The sequence below is a fragment of the Pundamilia nyererei genome, unplaced genomic scaffold, assembly GCF_000239375.1.
Source record: "Pundamilia nyererei isolate P.nyererei 1_Seehausen unplaced genomic scaffold, PunNye1.0 scaffold00004, whole genome shotgun sequence".
Classification (NCBI taxonomy): domain Eukaryota; kingdom Metazoa; phylum Chordata; class Actinopteri; order Cichliformes; family Cichlidae; genus Pundamilia; species Pundamilia nyererei.
In genome coordinates this window covers 819,398-832,316 of record NW_005187405.1, presented here as the reverse complement: position 1 = coordinate 832,316, position 12,919 = coordinate 819,398, and the positions used below count along the sequence as shown (strand labels likewise).

The 12,919-nt window shown below is 40.9% G+C and overlaps 1 protein-coding gene across 9 annotated transcripts in view; it reads left to right on the top strand.

Moving 5' to 3' along the window:
• The window catches only part of st3gal3b (ST3 beta-galactoside alpha-2,3-sialyltransferase 3b), a 55,474-nt gene that overhangs the window by 36,113 nt on the left and 6,442 nt on the right, over positions 1–12,919 (top strand). For all 9 annotated transcript variants that reach the window (XM_005721031.1, XM_005721033.1, XM_005721028.2 and 6 more), the window contains 4 exons: positions 233–296; positions 383–478; positions 1,269–1,455; positions 11,625–11,771. In XM_005721031.1, the coding sequence (XP_005721088.1) occupies positions 233–296; positions 383–478; positions 1,269–1,455; positions 11,625–11,771 (494 nt within the window). The remainder of the gene's footprint in view (positions 1–232; positions 297–382; positions 479–1,268; positions 1,456–11,624; positions 11,772–12,919) is intronic.

Here is a 12,919-nt window from a genome sequence, read left to right as displayed (position 1 = left end):
ACTCTGATGACAGAGCTCCATTTCTAGTGCCAGATTAGTAGATGGAGTATTTTAATGTTTGATACTTGGAGCATCATTCACTGCCGAGGTAAAAATTATAAGCTTGGCAATGAATTTCACCCACATTTTGCATTTAATGTACTCGTGGATGAATTTTTAATGGGGATTTATTGTAGTATGGAGGTTCTGTCCTGTCTTTAAAATCCTGTTTTGTTTTCTTCTTTCTCTGCAGAGAGAATAATAGACAGCATTTTGACTATAACAAAAAATTACGGGCTGGGAGAGGAGCTTGACAGGTACCTGCACCCTACTCGTCACCGTCAACATGAAGTCTCTTTTCTTCTTCTTAATATGACTAATGTCTGGCTGTCCTGCCTTCCAGTCTCAGCTGTAAACGATGCATCGTCGTGGGTAATGGTGGGATCTTATCCAACAAGTCTCTGGGGTCCCGAATAGACGAATACGATGTGGTGGTCAGGTAAGATAGCAAAATAAAAGGGATTCTGTATAACAGCAGTGTTCTGTAAAAGTTAAATAGTGTGAAGGGTTTTTTTGGGGGGGGGGACTTGGACAGCTTGAAGTTTAGTTGAGGGGAAGAAAATGTCTTCTGCATCATCAACATGTGACCAAATAGGAATGCATGGTTGCTTCAGTGAGCTGGGAATCGGTATTGTGGAATATCGAGAAGTCTCTGCTCTGTTTTTTGTTATTTGGGGGGGACGCGGTAACATACTTTGTTATGACCTTTTGTTATGCATACTTTATACACTGCCTCCACCTGACATCAGAGCTCACTGCAGGCAGACAGGCATTCCCTGGAGTGGAGCGGACTGTGAACTCTCATCAGCCCACAGGCGAGCACAGCAGCCCACTATTCAGCTAAACGAGCTAAAGATGAAAACGGGAAACTCCAAAATAAAACTGGATGTACTGTTACCTTTAGTGATTGTGTCTGAGAGCTCACTTAACATTCCACTCGTTTCCAGAATGACTGTGGCTTACCCAGATGTTGTCAGATGTTAGCTCTTGTGATGAGGTTGCAAGCTGGGTTTTCCTCTGGCCAGTCTTTATGCATAGACCCAGCTTATGCTTCAGCACTGCATATGTGCTTATGTGTCAGCTGAACCTTCATGTGGAGGTTTTGCTTTGTCTTTCTGTTTGCAGACGTGCTGTTTTATCTAAATATCGAAAATAATAATCCTGTGCTTTTCACTATGCTTTTCTTAAATTCCTGATTCCACCCTTTGTTGTCTTTCTTGCGTTGACAGGTTGAATGAAGCTCTAGTAAAAGGTTATGGAAAAGATGTAGGAACCAAAACCACCATAAGGATTACATATCCAGAGGGTGCGATCCAGAACCCAGAAAACTACGAACAAGACTCACTTTTTGTTCTATCTGCTTTCAAACCACTTGATTTCAAGTGGCTCAGACAAATGGTCTACAAGGAGAAAATGGTAAGGACATATTTGAAGGGGGGCGGGTTGTTTTGTCTTTTGGTGGGTTTTTTTGTTTGTTTGTTTGTTTGTTTTTGTTTTTTCTTCCAATGAATGAAGGTTGAAATCTTGAACTTACAAACACAAAACCTGGAAGATATTTGAACTACTTGAGTATTAAAATATAAATGGATCCAAAATGCAAGCAGTTTTCATAGAACAAGAATCCTGCTTATGCTTGCATTCACTTACATTCCTCACTCTGTATTTGTTGGTTTGATCAGCACTCAGCTGAATTATTGCGCAACAATTTTGTCCTCCTTTGAACGTCTATATCAGAGCAGTATAATCTATAATCACATCCTCCTGATTACCTTCTGTGGAAATCTAAACCACTTTGTAAAAGAATAAATAAGAATACACAGAACTATGCCATATACTAAATTAATATTGGGAATGTTTTAGATGATTTAAATGCTTAATGTGGAAAGGACATTCAAGGAAAATGACCTTATTTTTTCCCTTTGCTTTGCCATGTAACAAGCCTATCACATGTCCCATGGAATATTAGTATTGGCACAGTTAATTGACAGGTTATGAGTTGCCCTATTAATCTCACAGGGTCAGACTGAATGGCCCAATTGTGTCTACGTTATCTATGAAAGTATTACCGAACATGGCAGTCTTTTAATGCCTCCTCTTCTCGTTTTGTCCTTTTGTTAGAAAAAAGCTCTCTTGGCACTTTCATTCTGTTCTTGTTGAGCAGTCTATAATATATCTTTGACTGGGATTATTTTGAATCCACTTAGATTAAGGACAAAGGGCCTGCCTCAAAGTATTTAAGGGAACATGCTAGAGCCTCCCTTTCTTTTCCTTTTTTTTTTCCCCCTTCCCCCCCCCCCCTTTTTTTTTTTTTTTTAAAGTTGTAGCATGTTTTATATCTTTATGGATTTACATTATTGCTGAGTGCTTCTATAAAGCTCAACATACGCAGTGTTAAGCAAAACCAGTCCTCCCTCCTTCTGTGAGTGGAGGTCACAAATTCACCCGTAAAGGGCAATAACTTGACTTGATTTTAAATTTGGACGATTTCCTCTTTAAGGCCATTCTGTGCACCGTTGCATCACTTCGAGCACTCTTCCTAGGTTTGAATCGCTCCCTGGCCACTTGCATGCACACTGAAATTTCAGTTGTCAAAACAGCAACACTTCCACTTGGAATTTCCAAAGTGGTGTTTATACACCACTTTGAAAATAGTCATTAGTTATTATTAATCCATGGCTTTCTTCCACAGTGTGCCTTTTATCGTGTCTCCCTGCCTGGTCTCACTTTGGGGGTTCTATTCTCTTTTATTGTAGGGTCTTTACCTTACAATACAAAGCGTCAAACTGTTGTTGAGATTTTGGCGCTGAATAAGTAAAATTTAAATGGATTTGTGAGAAAGGACAGACATACAGAGGTGTGAGTGGTTAGCATGCTTCTGGTCACACTACTGACCTTTTGGGTTTGGACTCTGTGTGCTTTCTCTAAACTACAGTTTGGTGTTCAGGTCGTAGCTTTAGTGTCTGGCTCCAGTGATCATCCTCGACATGAAAGCTGCATCAGTTTGACACAGAAGTTGATGTTTGTCTGTGGTGAAATCTAAAAAGAGCACATGCAGGTGGTCATATTTGGATTTCCAGTGAGCAATCAAAAAACTGTGAACACAGGAAGTGGTGCAAAGGTGCACACAGAGGTCTCCTGCGTGGGGAGGAGTGTTGAATTTAAAGCAGATGTTTGTTTGTGTGGGTTTTGGTTTTTTGTTGTTGTTAATGTTGGTGTTGTAAAACTCACATTTGTAATTTTATTACAAATCAGAGTAGGGAGTGTATTTTTAAGCAGGCAGAATAATCATTTATTTTTGTTGTTTTGTTTTGGAAAAAAAGTCTCATCAGAAAACACAGGATTTGGGAAACCTGCTTTATTTTCTGACACAGCCGAGTGAATTTCAGAGACCGTATCCCAGCTGGAATTTTTACAAGGCGGCTTTTGTCAAAATAGAAAGTCACAAGTGGAAAAAAACAGAACAAGGGTGGGTGGGTGGGTGGGAATGGACAATACAGTTAGGGTATGGCATAACAAACTGAAACAAAGTAGTAGTGTGAATTTTGGTTAAAGGACAAAAGAAAATGGATAGGTGGAAAGGATAATGTCAAATGGAGTAAAGGGTTAACAGCTGAGGAAAGAGTGAGTAGTGGAAGTTGATGGTAAAATAAAATAAAACTGCTTTCTTGGCTGGCTTATGGCGTCTTCAGCCTTTGATAGTGCCCAGATTTTTGTGGCGTGTCAGATGGAGAGGACAGTGAAAATGGCTGCCTGGATAATTGATCTGGCCCCCGGCGTCTGACTCAGTCCTCTTTGATCTGCTGAGGAAGGAGGAATGCAACTCATGCGTTAATTATCAGGAAACAGAAATATCATCAGTGTCTTCTGTTTTGAGGCTCGATGACAGCATGGCAGAATAAAACTGACACATGTGCAGACACCCATGTTTGACCTCCAGAAAACGGGAACATAATGGGACACGCTATTTATATGGCAGGAAATCGAATGCAATTCATCTGTACTGCTATTCTAAACAGTTTGCTCCATTTTTATTTTGGCAGCTTGTGCCCTTGAAACTCTTTCAGTGTAAAAGTAATCCATTAACGGATATCAGTGTAGTGAGGTGGTTTATAGAATTACAATCCAAAAAAAAAAGCCCCTCTAACTGTTCAGGCTTGTTGTTAAGAGTCTACAGTCCTAGAATAGCAGAGTCGGTCAGTTGTGCAATCTGTCGGTTTAAACTGCTTTGGTCCAGATGTTAAATGGGCTGCCTTCCTCATTAGTGCTGACCGTTGCTCCCCGGTAAAGTCTCAGTGGTGGTAGGTGTTGTTATGACTGTAAGCCGATGTGTTTAGGGAATGCTTTAATTTGACACTAGTTTCGAAAGTTGTGTATAATAAGTAGCACGTCACGTTGGTTTAAATGATAAATGAACTGTCTGCAGCGAGCTTTTATGTGCTTATTTAAAAATGCATCACACAGGCATTTAATTTGTTTGCTCACATTAAACTATTTGGTAAGAAGATGCAGCATATACCTTTAGTGAAGCATGAAGCTGCTTGTGTTACTAGGAGAGCAATATCTGTTTGCTGTTGGATTTTCTGCCTTGGCAGCAACATGAAAGAAACCCGTCAAAAGACTGATATCCTGTCTTCATTGTATCTCATTCACTAGCAGCAGGAAAAATGCAGAGTAAACACCAATATGTTTTTATCTGCACGTTTGATTTCACCTCCCGTGATCTCAGGAAAAACGTTCCTAAAAAAAATAATTGTAATAATGAATTTTTTTAAATATATGCGTGCTCATTATTTTAAAACTATTTTCTTTTACTTCTTACCACACAAACAGGTATTTAATGGAATAAAACAATCATACTTTTGGTAAAGAACTATTTGCAGGAAATCCTCATCATGTAGCAGCAAGCCCCCCCTGCACCCCTTTACTCGATCCATTTTGTTCGTGCTAGAGGGTAACATAATGTAACTCTGGACAGTTGTCCTTCGGGAGCTTTCACAGCCGGGAATTTCTTTGTGTAACCTGCATACTTGGAGCTGGAAGGGATGAAAAACCTTTTTTACTTGCCTTCTGTGGTTATGAAAGCAAGTGTAATTTTTATTTATTTTTTTCCCTGAAAGGTTAGTGGGTGGTACACACTTGCGCAGTTCCGAATGACTCATCTAGCCGGTGGTAAATGTGCCGGACTATCCTTCATTTATTGCAGATTTTCATGAGCCTAGAGTGCAGTCTTGGAAAGCTGGCCAGAATACAAATTAGCAAGACAGTTTCCCAATCTGTTATTTAGAGTTTCGGACACTTCCACAAACACGCAGACTCACGCAAAGAAATCCAGTCGTGATCACATCTAATCCTTCTTCCTAATTGTGCCTGTCCTTTTTAATACATACACAGGCCCAAAGCATCACAAAGCTTCCAATTTCCCTTATCCCTCATTGTCTACCTGATTACAAGCTAACTTTCTCACTCTGCCTTAAAATTGGACCCCACAACGGCAACAGGCTGGTTGATTGCCACATTACATGCTGTTTACACATGTGCTCAAACGCGATTTCCACGATTGCTGATATAGTTTTTTTTTTTCTCTCCTGGGTCTAATTTGCAAATTTTTTTTTTCTCCTTCATGCACAGTGTGCACTCACAGTTCATGCACACACAGCCTGCATGTGTTTGTATATGTGGGGATATTTTTAAACAGATCCAGTGAAAGATATACAGCCGGTGGTAAACACGGGGTTTGAAGGTGGAGTGTCGGTGTTCTATCTCTCCTGTTTGTTTACAGGAGCTTTCGCTGCTGGCTGCAGGGCAGAGAGATAAATGATGGATGCAGACAATTTGTCGAAGAAAGTACTTCTCCTTTAATAGAAATGCCGCCAGGGGTTCTTATTCCAAAGTAACAAAATACTAGAGTGTAGCCAATATTTCTGTCTTTTGGTAATGCCAAAAAATCGAGTGTAGCTAAAATATCGAGTCTCTAGAATGGCAAGGGTCTCCACATTATTGAGGAATTTAAATGTAAATTCCCGATGGCTGGAATACTGGTGTGAGCCAGTGAGCTGTGTCACCCCGTGTGGTGCCCAGATTTTTGGGTTTAAATACTTGTCATTTTATCCCAAAAAAGTTTATTGCAACCCTTTCACTGTGGATGAACTGCAGGAAGGTATATGGCTCTTCTTTTAAGCCCAAACATCTGTGGAGAATCCCCCAGTTGCATGCATACATGCATTCATAAACATTTACATACTTGTAAACATGGATTCTGAACGTGAACCAAGTGACTAACGTGGTGTCCGGATGTCACTGATTGCCACGAGTGTTGTGTTTCAGAAGTGCTTCACCTACATAGCCTGCTGTGATTTACACTGGGACCTGTACACTGGGTTCCTTTGGTGCTGTGTTCCAATAGAGTGGATGTTGATTAATGATGTATTTATGAGAGTTTAAGGCGACCTAGGAATTGTCAAAAGGTCACCAAAAGAACCAATGTTTGTGTTGTCGTGTTTTTGTTTAGTTTTTTATTCATTTGGGTTGTTTTTTTTATTTTTATTTATTTATAATGAGATACAAGCAGATCCTTGTGACACTGCTTGTGATCTTTCAACACGTCACCTGTTATTTCCCAGAGACTTTGCTGCACCTGCTGGTTTTAAAGGTTGTAGTGTTGTGAAGCGGTGAAGCATTGGCACGATTTTCATCTTTGCAATCGTGGAAGTTTGAAGATTTGTGCTTCCCATACCGAGTAACCTCAGAGAGACCAGGAATCGATCAATCACTGTGACCTCAATGGGAGGAGAGGTTGTGGTATGTGTCAAGAAAACAAAAAACACAAATTGGGGACCGCTTCAGATTCCCTCCTAAAAACAAAGAGGGGGAATATTATAAGTGGACCTTTAGTAACTGTAATCCCCTGCTGCGCACCTCCAGGTTTTACTGCTACCTCCCTCCATTCAGACATTCTTGCACAAATGGCTCCTCTTCAGAGGATCACTTAAGTGGTAAGACACTACCACTTGTAAACTCAGAGACCTGACATGTACACAGTGCTAATGACCTCCAGGCAGCTGTAATTGTGATTGTTCGCAGTTTGGGGCTGCCGTTTCGTTTTCGAAATTGCTTTAAGTCGGCCCTCCGGAAATTCGGTCCACCTCGTTTGAGCCGTGCAGCTCCACGGCACAAACATCAAACGCAACCACATTCTCGCTCGGTAAGTTTACAGGATTGAAAAACTCCAAAAAGTGTTACGGTTGTCAATCAGGGAAGTAAGGCCATTCGTTGCTATTGAAGCAATACTCTGAGATCAATCTGAAGAGTAGTCACATGTAAGCTAAAACTGAAAACCGCTTCTGGTGACGAGATTGTTTGGTTTCACTGCTTGTGGCAGATGGTTTACGCTGAAGGCATTTAAAGCCACTTGTAGTAATCCTGCAAATGTGAAACCTTTTTCCCTTTATCCCTCATATTTCATTGTTGTTCCGTGTGTCTGCACTTTTTGCTCGGACCCCCAGAAGCTATAGACTGAGCTGGCTGTTTCACTTAACACAGCGGACCACTTTAGTTTTAAGGTGAGTTCAGTTTTGGTTTGGGCTGGAAACCACAATGAAACCAAAGCACGCTAAAAACTCTCAATGCAAGGCTCTAAACCAAAGCTGTTGCTTATTTGAGCCTTTTTATGCAAGGACACAGGATACATACCATTATGTTTATGGACAGTCTAATTTAGGTATCTCACCAGCACATGATCTTAGTTACCTTTTTCGAGATTTTTAGCTCTGTTGTTAACGACCTTTTTCCTTGTACCATTCCTTTTTGCTTCACTTTTTCCATTTGTTTGATCCTTTCCATCTTTAGGCTTACAGTAGGACTTCTCCTCATCCTGTGGCACGCTTTAATCCTCTGATTCAAGATCCCTTTTTTTTTTTTCTTCTTTAATGGTTTATGTAATTGTGATTTTTTTTCCAGCAGCTTTGAAATCACAAAACAAATACACTTAGCCTTTGTAAGGCTTCAGCTCAAGCTGACAAGTTACCTGTACTCTGCCATCTACTTTAATCGTACATGCTTTTGTTTGTGGTTTCCGAGGAATCAATAATAGTCCTTTTCTAATCTCAACAGCCTTACTGCTCTGTTGGTACATCCTCTTCATCCTCAGCACAGAAAAATCAGTATTGCACAGATATTATCGCAACATCACTGCATTGATATAGTGCTGGGGATTGTCTCACACAGTGCATACATTTAGAACTGCATTTCCAGCTCTCTGCACTGTGTGGTAAACAATGTTTATAATTAGCTCTCAAGAAATGCCATGAATGTTGGCTGTAGTGGACAAATGTGTGTAATTCAGAGTTTGAGGTTAAGCCAGCCCGAGCTGTATGCTGTGCTTTGATGTAGCTGTATAAGCAAGTATAAGCTTGCTGTTCCTGTTATTTGGAGAATTGTTGAATCTGTGAACTCATCATTTCTGCTCATCTGCGCTCAGTTCAGGCTCGTTATGCTTTGAGATCCACCTTCTGACAAGACGGCAAGGAGTTGTATTATCTTTTCCTCAACACGGTTGACTGGCACTAAGATGATTTTTAAGTTTTTGTAGCTAAGTAATGTTGACCCCCTCTAGGATCTATCTCCTTGCATTGCAAATAATTAACTCACCCAGTTCAGGTTTGTTTTAACAGGTGCTTTATTGGAGCGCACTGCCTTGTGCACACACTTAAATCTAATAATCTAAACCAATTTAACCATAAAGCTGTCACAGGAGAACGGAAACAGTCATTTCCTCTTTGAACACAGCTCAGTGACAGCCCAGCCAGCCAATGCAGTACACGTGTGTTCACCTTTGAGCATGTGTGTGTCCATCATTAGCAAGTGGTGTGAAAGACTCTTTCCGTAGCTTCCTATCGTGTCTAGGGCAAAGTTACAGCGCTTTGTTTTGAGAAACAAGTGCGTGCTCACACAGAGGTTAGCAGTTAGTCCACAGTGGGAGCCACATCCTGTTCCCTTAAGGCTATTTGTAGGAGCTTTAAGTACAGATTGTACGCTACTCATCGCTGGAAGTGCAGCCTTTTCAGTGCTGCTTTAAAGCAGTTTCTTTTACTCTTTATTTACTGGATACCTATCTTATGTCATTTTGATGTTCATTGTTCTTTGCTGTGTGTTTAACCTTCAATGAAACGTCCAAAACAGGGCTTATTGTTTGAAAGTGAAGTTCTTTCTCATTCTGCTCAGCGGTTTGTCGTCCTTCTCGCATATGTTTCATTTGTAATGTACCAAATGTTTCCAGTGGGTGGCAGGTGTTTACTGCACGCTAGCTAGTTAAGCACCAAGATTATTTTGCTACAAAGCCATATTAATGTAGTACATGCAGGATGTGGTTTGGTAAACTGTATATAATGTTCAAGCCCTAAATGTGCCTCTGTAGAAGCGCAAGTTGGCCATAAAAAAATAGATCAGTTTTCCACTTCCCCTTAATCCACCTTAAATTATCTCTCAGGTACAAGGAAGTCTGTGGAATTAATAATTTTCTTTTGGTATTTTAACATTTATTTCCTGCTCCTGTGATGTGTTCCTGAGCCTGTGCGTTGACTCTGTACAGAACTGTCTGGTTTTAATGCAGTGCAGCCCGAGGCTGAACATCACAGCCATTCATGACTTGTTTTCAGTCTTGTTCTTGTGCACAGGAATGCCACTGAATTCTCTGAATATTTTTTATGATCTCTAAAACATTTGTAGTTTTATGTTTTGTTTTGTTGTTTTTTTTTTCTAAACCATTTGCTCACCAATTTTTCACAGCATTTTGAAATCCACCATATCTTTCCTTCTCAAAGTTTGGGATCAAGTAAATCATTGCTGTCTGCTTTTTGTTTACATGTTACAAAGTGTTACAGCGTTTTGGAAAACAGGGTTGTGAGCAGCTTCCCACATTCCTGAACTCATAAACATACCCACCGTTCCCATCCTTCCTAACAATCCCAAATCCTTACATACTAATTGCTCATACATTTCTCAAAACCACCTGTACTTGTCTGATCTTCAAAGAGATCCCCACCCTGTGACATTTGTGTGTATGTGCATGTCAGGTCATTGCTGTGTGGTGTGTGTGTGGTGTGTGTGGTGTGTGTTGTGTGTGTTGTGTCATTAGCTGCTCTCCTTCCTAGAATAAAGAAAAAAACGCATCACTCTTTATTCAGCATACACAGACCTGCACACATCCAAACAGCTCGGCTAAATAGATTTCTGGCAAACACAAGCTGTGTTGACAGGAGAGATGAGCTGCTGTTCCTGTCGCGGCTTGCCGAGGGCACAGAGCTGGGCCTGCGTTCAAAAAGAGCCGCCACTGTTGAACCCACAAAGCCATCAGACTTGTTGCTACTGCCTCTGCCAACACACAAACACACACACACACACCTTGCTGTATCAAAGGCAGCCAGGCGAGTGTTTGACTGTTTGAACAGGTGATTCACATTGGCTTCATGGATCTGAGGAGACAAGTCAATCACACACTGTTAATTTTTTGCTTGTTAATTTAGTGTAACATTTGAATTGAATGCAGTAAAGGAAGCTAGGACTCAGGATTCACTTGCATTATGTATAAACTTCTCCAAGGGGGAGCTTTTTGTCTGTCTCAGTTTATTAATATCAGTCGGCTGTTCTGGAAGGACCAAGTTGGGCAAGTGCCTTTCATTAGAGTTGCATAATTTTATTCAGGTGGTGTTACTAGCATGTCTGACGGGTTGTGCTTGCGACTGATGAAGATTGCCTTGTGTAAAAAGATCTGAGGTCTCTCGGAACACCCTCGGGTCAAGGTGTGATTTTCTTTCTAATGCAATATTTACCCAGAGATGTTGAGTATGGATAGGTTCCCAGCAGGGTGTCTGACTTCAGACAAAAGTGGGTCTACAAAAGATTTTTTGTCAAAATCAATTATTTCACTAATATTGATATTTCCAGAAGCCTGAGAAAATTGTAGGAAACAGAAAGTCTCTGCACGGTAATGGAGCAGTTTTGCTCCAGAGTCGGTGCATATTAACACGGCAGCACTATTATCAGCACCTATAATCATTCTCCTTATTTGGTGTTCACTTAGATTATGAAGTATTCTTTCTCAGAAGGAAAATGGCACTAAAGCCTTAAAGGTTCAACTGTGTGTCGCACTATTGTCTTATCTACATCTTCTAAAACTTTGATGAGGACTTTAGTGCAGCCTCTCGTTACCACTCTAGGGCAACTGCATCTCTCACAAACTGCTAGACTTTCCTTCTGATGGGTCAAAATTGCTGGTGTCCTGCAAACAGCAACCCCCAACCTCCCCTTCATTCATTAAAGGTCCAGAAGTAATTTCCCCAATCAGTGGTAGACGGAGCCTGGCTTCTGGTTTGCTTCTTTGTTTAAGGAGGATAATCTTTTGTTGATGTTTGGTTGGTAAATTTTAGTTGCCTATCACCAATGCCATCAATTGAAACCTTTAGTTGTTGGTTTTTGTTTTTTCCCATTTGTGCCTCTGTGACATGTCTCTAATCTGACAGTGTAAAATAAATTCTTTACCATACACAAACTGACCTTTTTCTGCTGTCCTCCATCTTTTTACTTTTCAGAGGGGCACAGATGGCTTTTGGAAGTCGGTGGCTCAGTCTGTGCCTCGGGAGCCGACAGAGATGAGAATCCTCAACCCCTACTTCATCCAGGAGGCTGCCTTCCAGTTCATTGGCCTGCCATTCAACAATGGCCTCATGGGCAAAGGAGTAAGTAACAGTGGAACTTTACTTTTGTTTTAAACCTTCACTGTAGGTATGTTGTAACTGCACACCCTTCTAAAAAAACAAAACAAAAAAACCTGCACTGTGTCCAGTGGTGTAACCTGACGTGCACCCCCCTTGAAATGTAACTGTGCAGTCCAGACAAGGATAAATGCTGGCAATGGCGTCGGCCAGTTACGTAGGCTACATCAGATATCGACTTTGTATGCATAGATGAGACGTTCATCTGTTTTTGTAAGAGAATGAGAGCTCGATATCCAGAAAGAATGGGGAGGGGATTGGACTGTGTTTCCAAATGAAATGCAGAATAATTACAGTCCCACTCGTCTGCGCCCTGCTTCCACAAGAGTCTTTTTCCTTTTTCTTTTTTTTTTTTTTAAGTAACTAATTGAAGAAAATATACACATGTTATATAATCTGCTGATTCTGGAGCCATTTAGGGGCTTATTTTGCTGTAAGTTATGAGCAGAGTTCATTCTTGGAACAGGAGCTGCGATTAGGGAGCCACGGATATAAAGCGTTCCGATCTTTCACTGCATTTTACTTCGGTACATTAAAAACTAGTGAATACTCGCTGTAACCCGGAGCCAGGGTGAATCCTGCTGCCGTGTCATCCCTTTAACCAGAGAATATTTTGTTTAAGAAGTAAAGTGATGAAATTTAAATTGGTGGCTATCAAATCGATTGCAGAGCAGAAAAATTACAAACTAAACATCAGACTGTTTGAAATTAAATACTGGTGTGCTAGTGTGTGTGTGTGTGTGTGTGTGTGTGTGTACACTTGGCAAGTAAAGGGGGATAGGGGGAATTGGAGGGGACATGAGGAGTGTATCACCCTAACACCACCCTCTGGGGGCCACCAAGAACACCCCTGCATGAACTCAGCTCTGCAACATGTGTTGAACATGTGGGCATCACATTATATATATGTGTGTTTGTGCATAAGAGAGCGAGTGCATGATGATCTGTGTGCACGTTTGTGTTTGTGTCTGGGTGTTTGCAGGGCTGTCTGGCTGCAGAGTTGTATGATTTGGCACATTCTTTCCCTAGAAACACTTTACCGTTTCTCCTCTGACCATCACAGTGTATGTTTATGTACATGGAAATTAATGAGGAGGACTATTTGTTATACT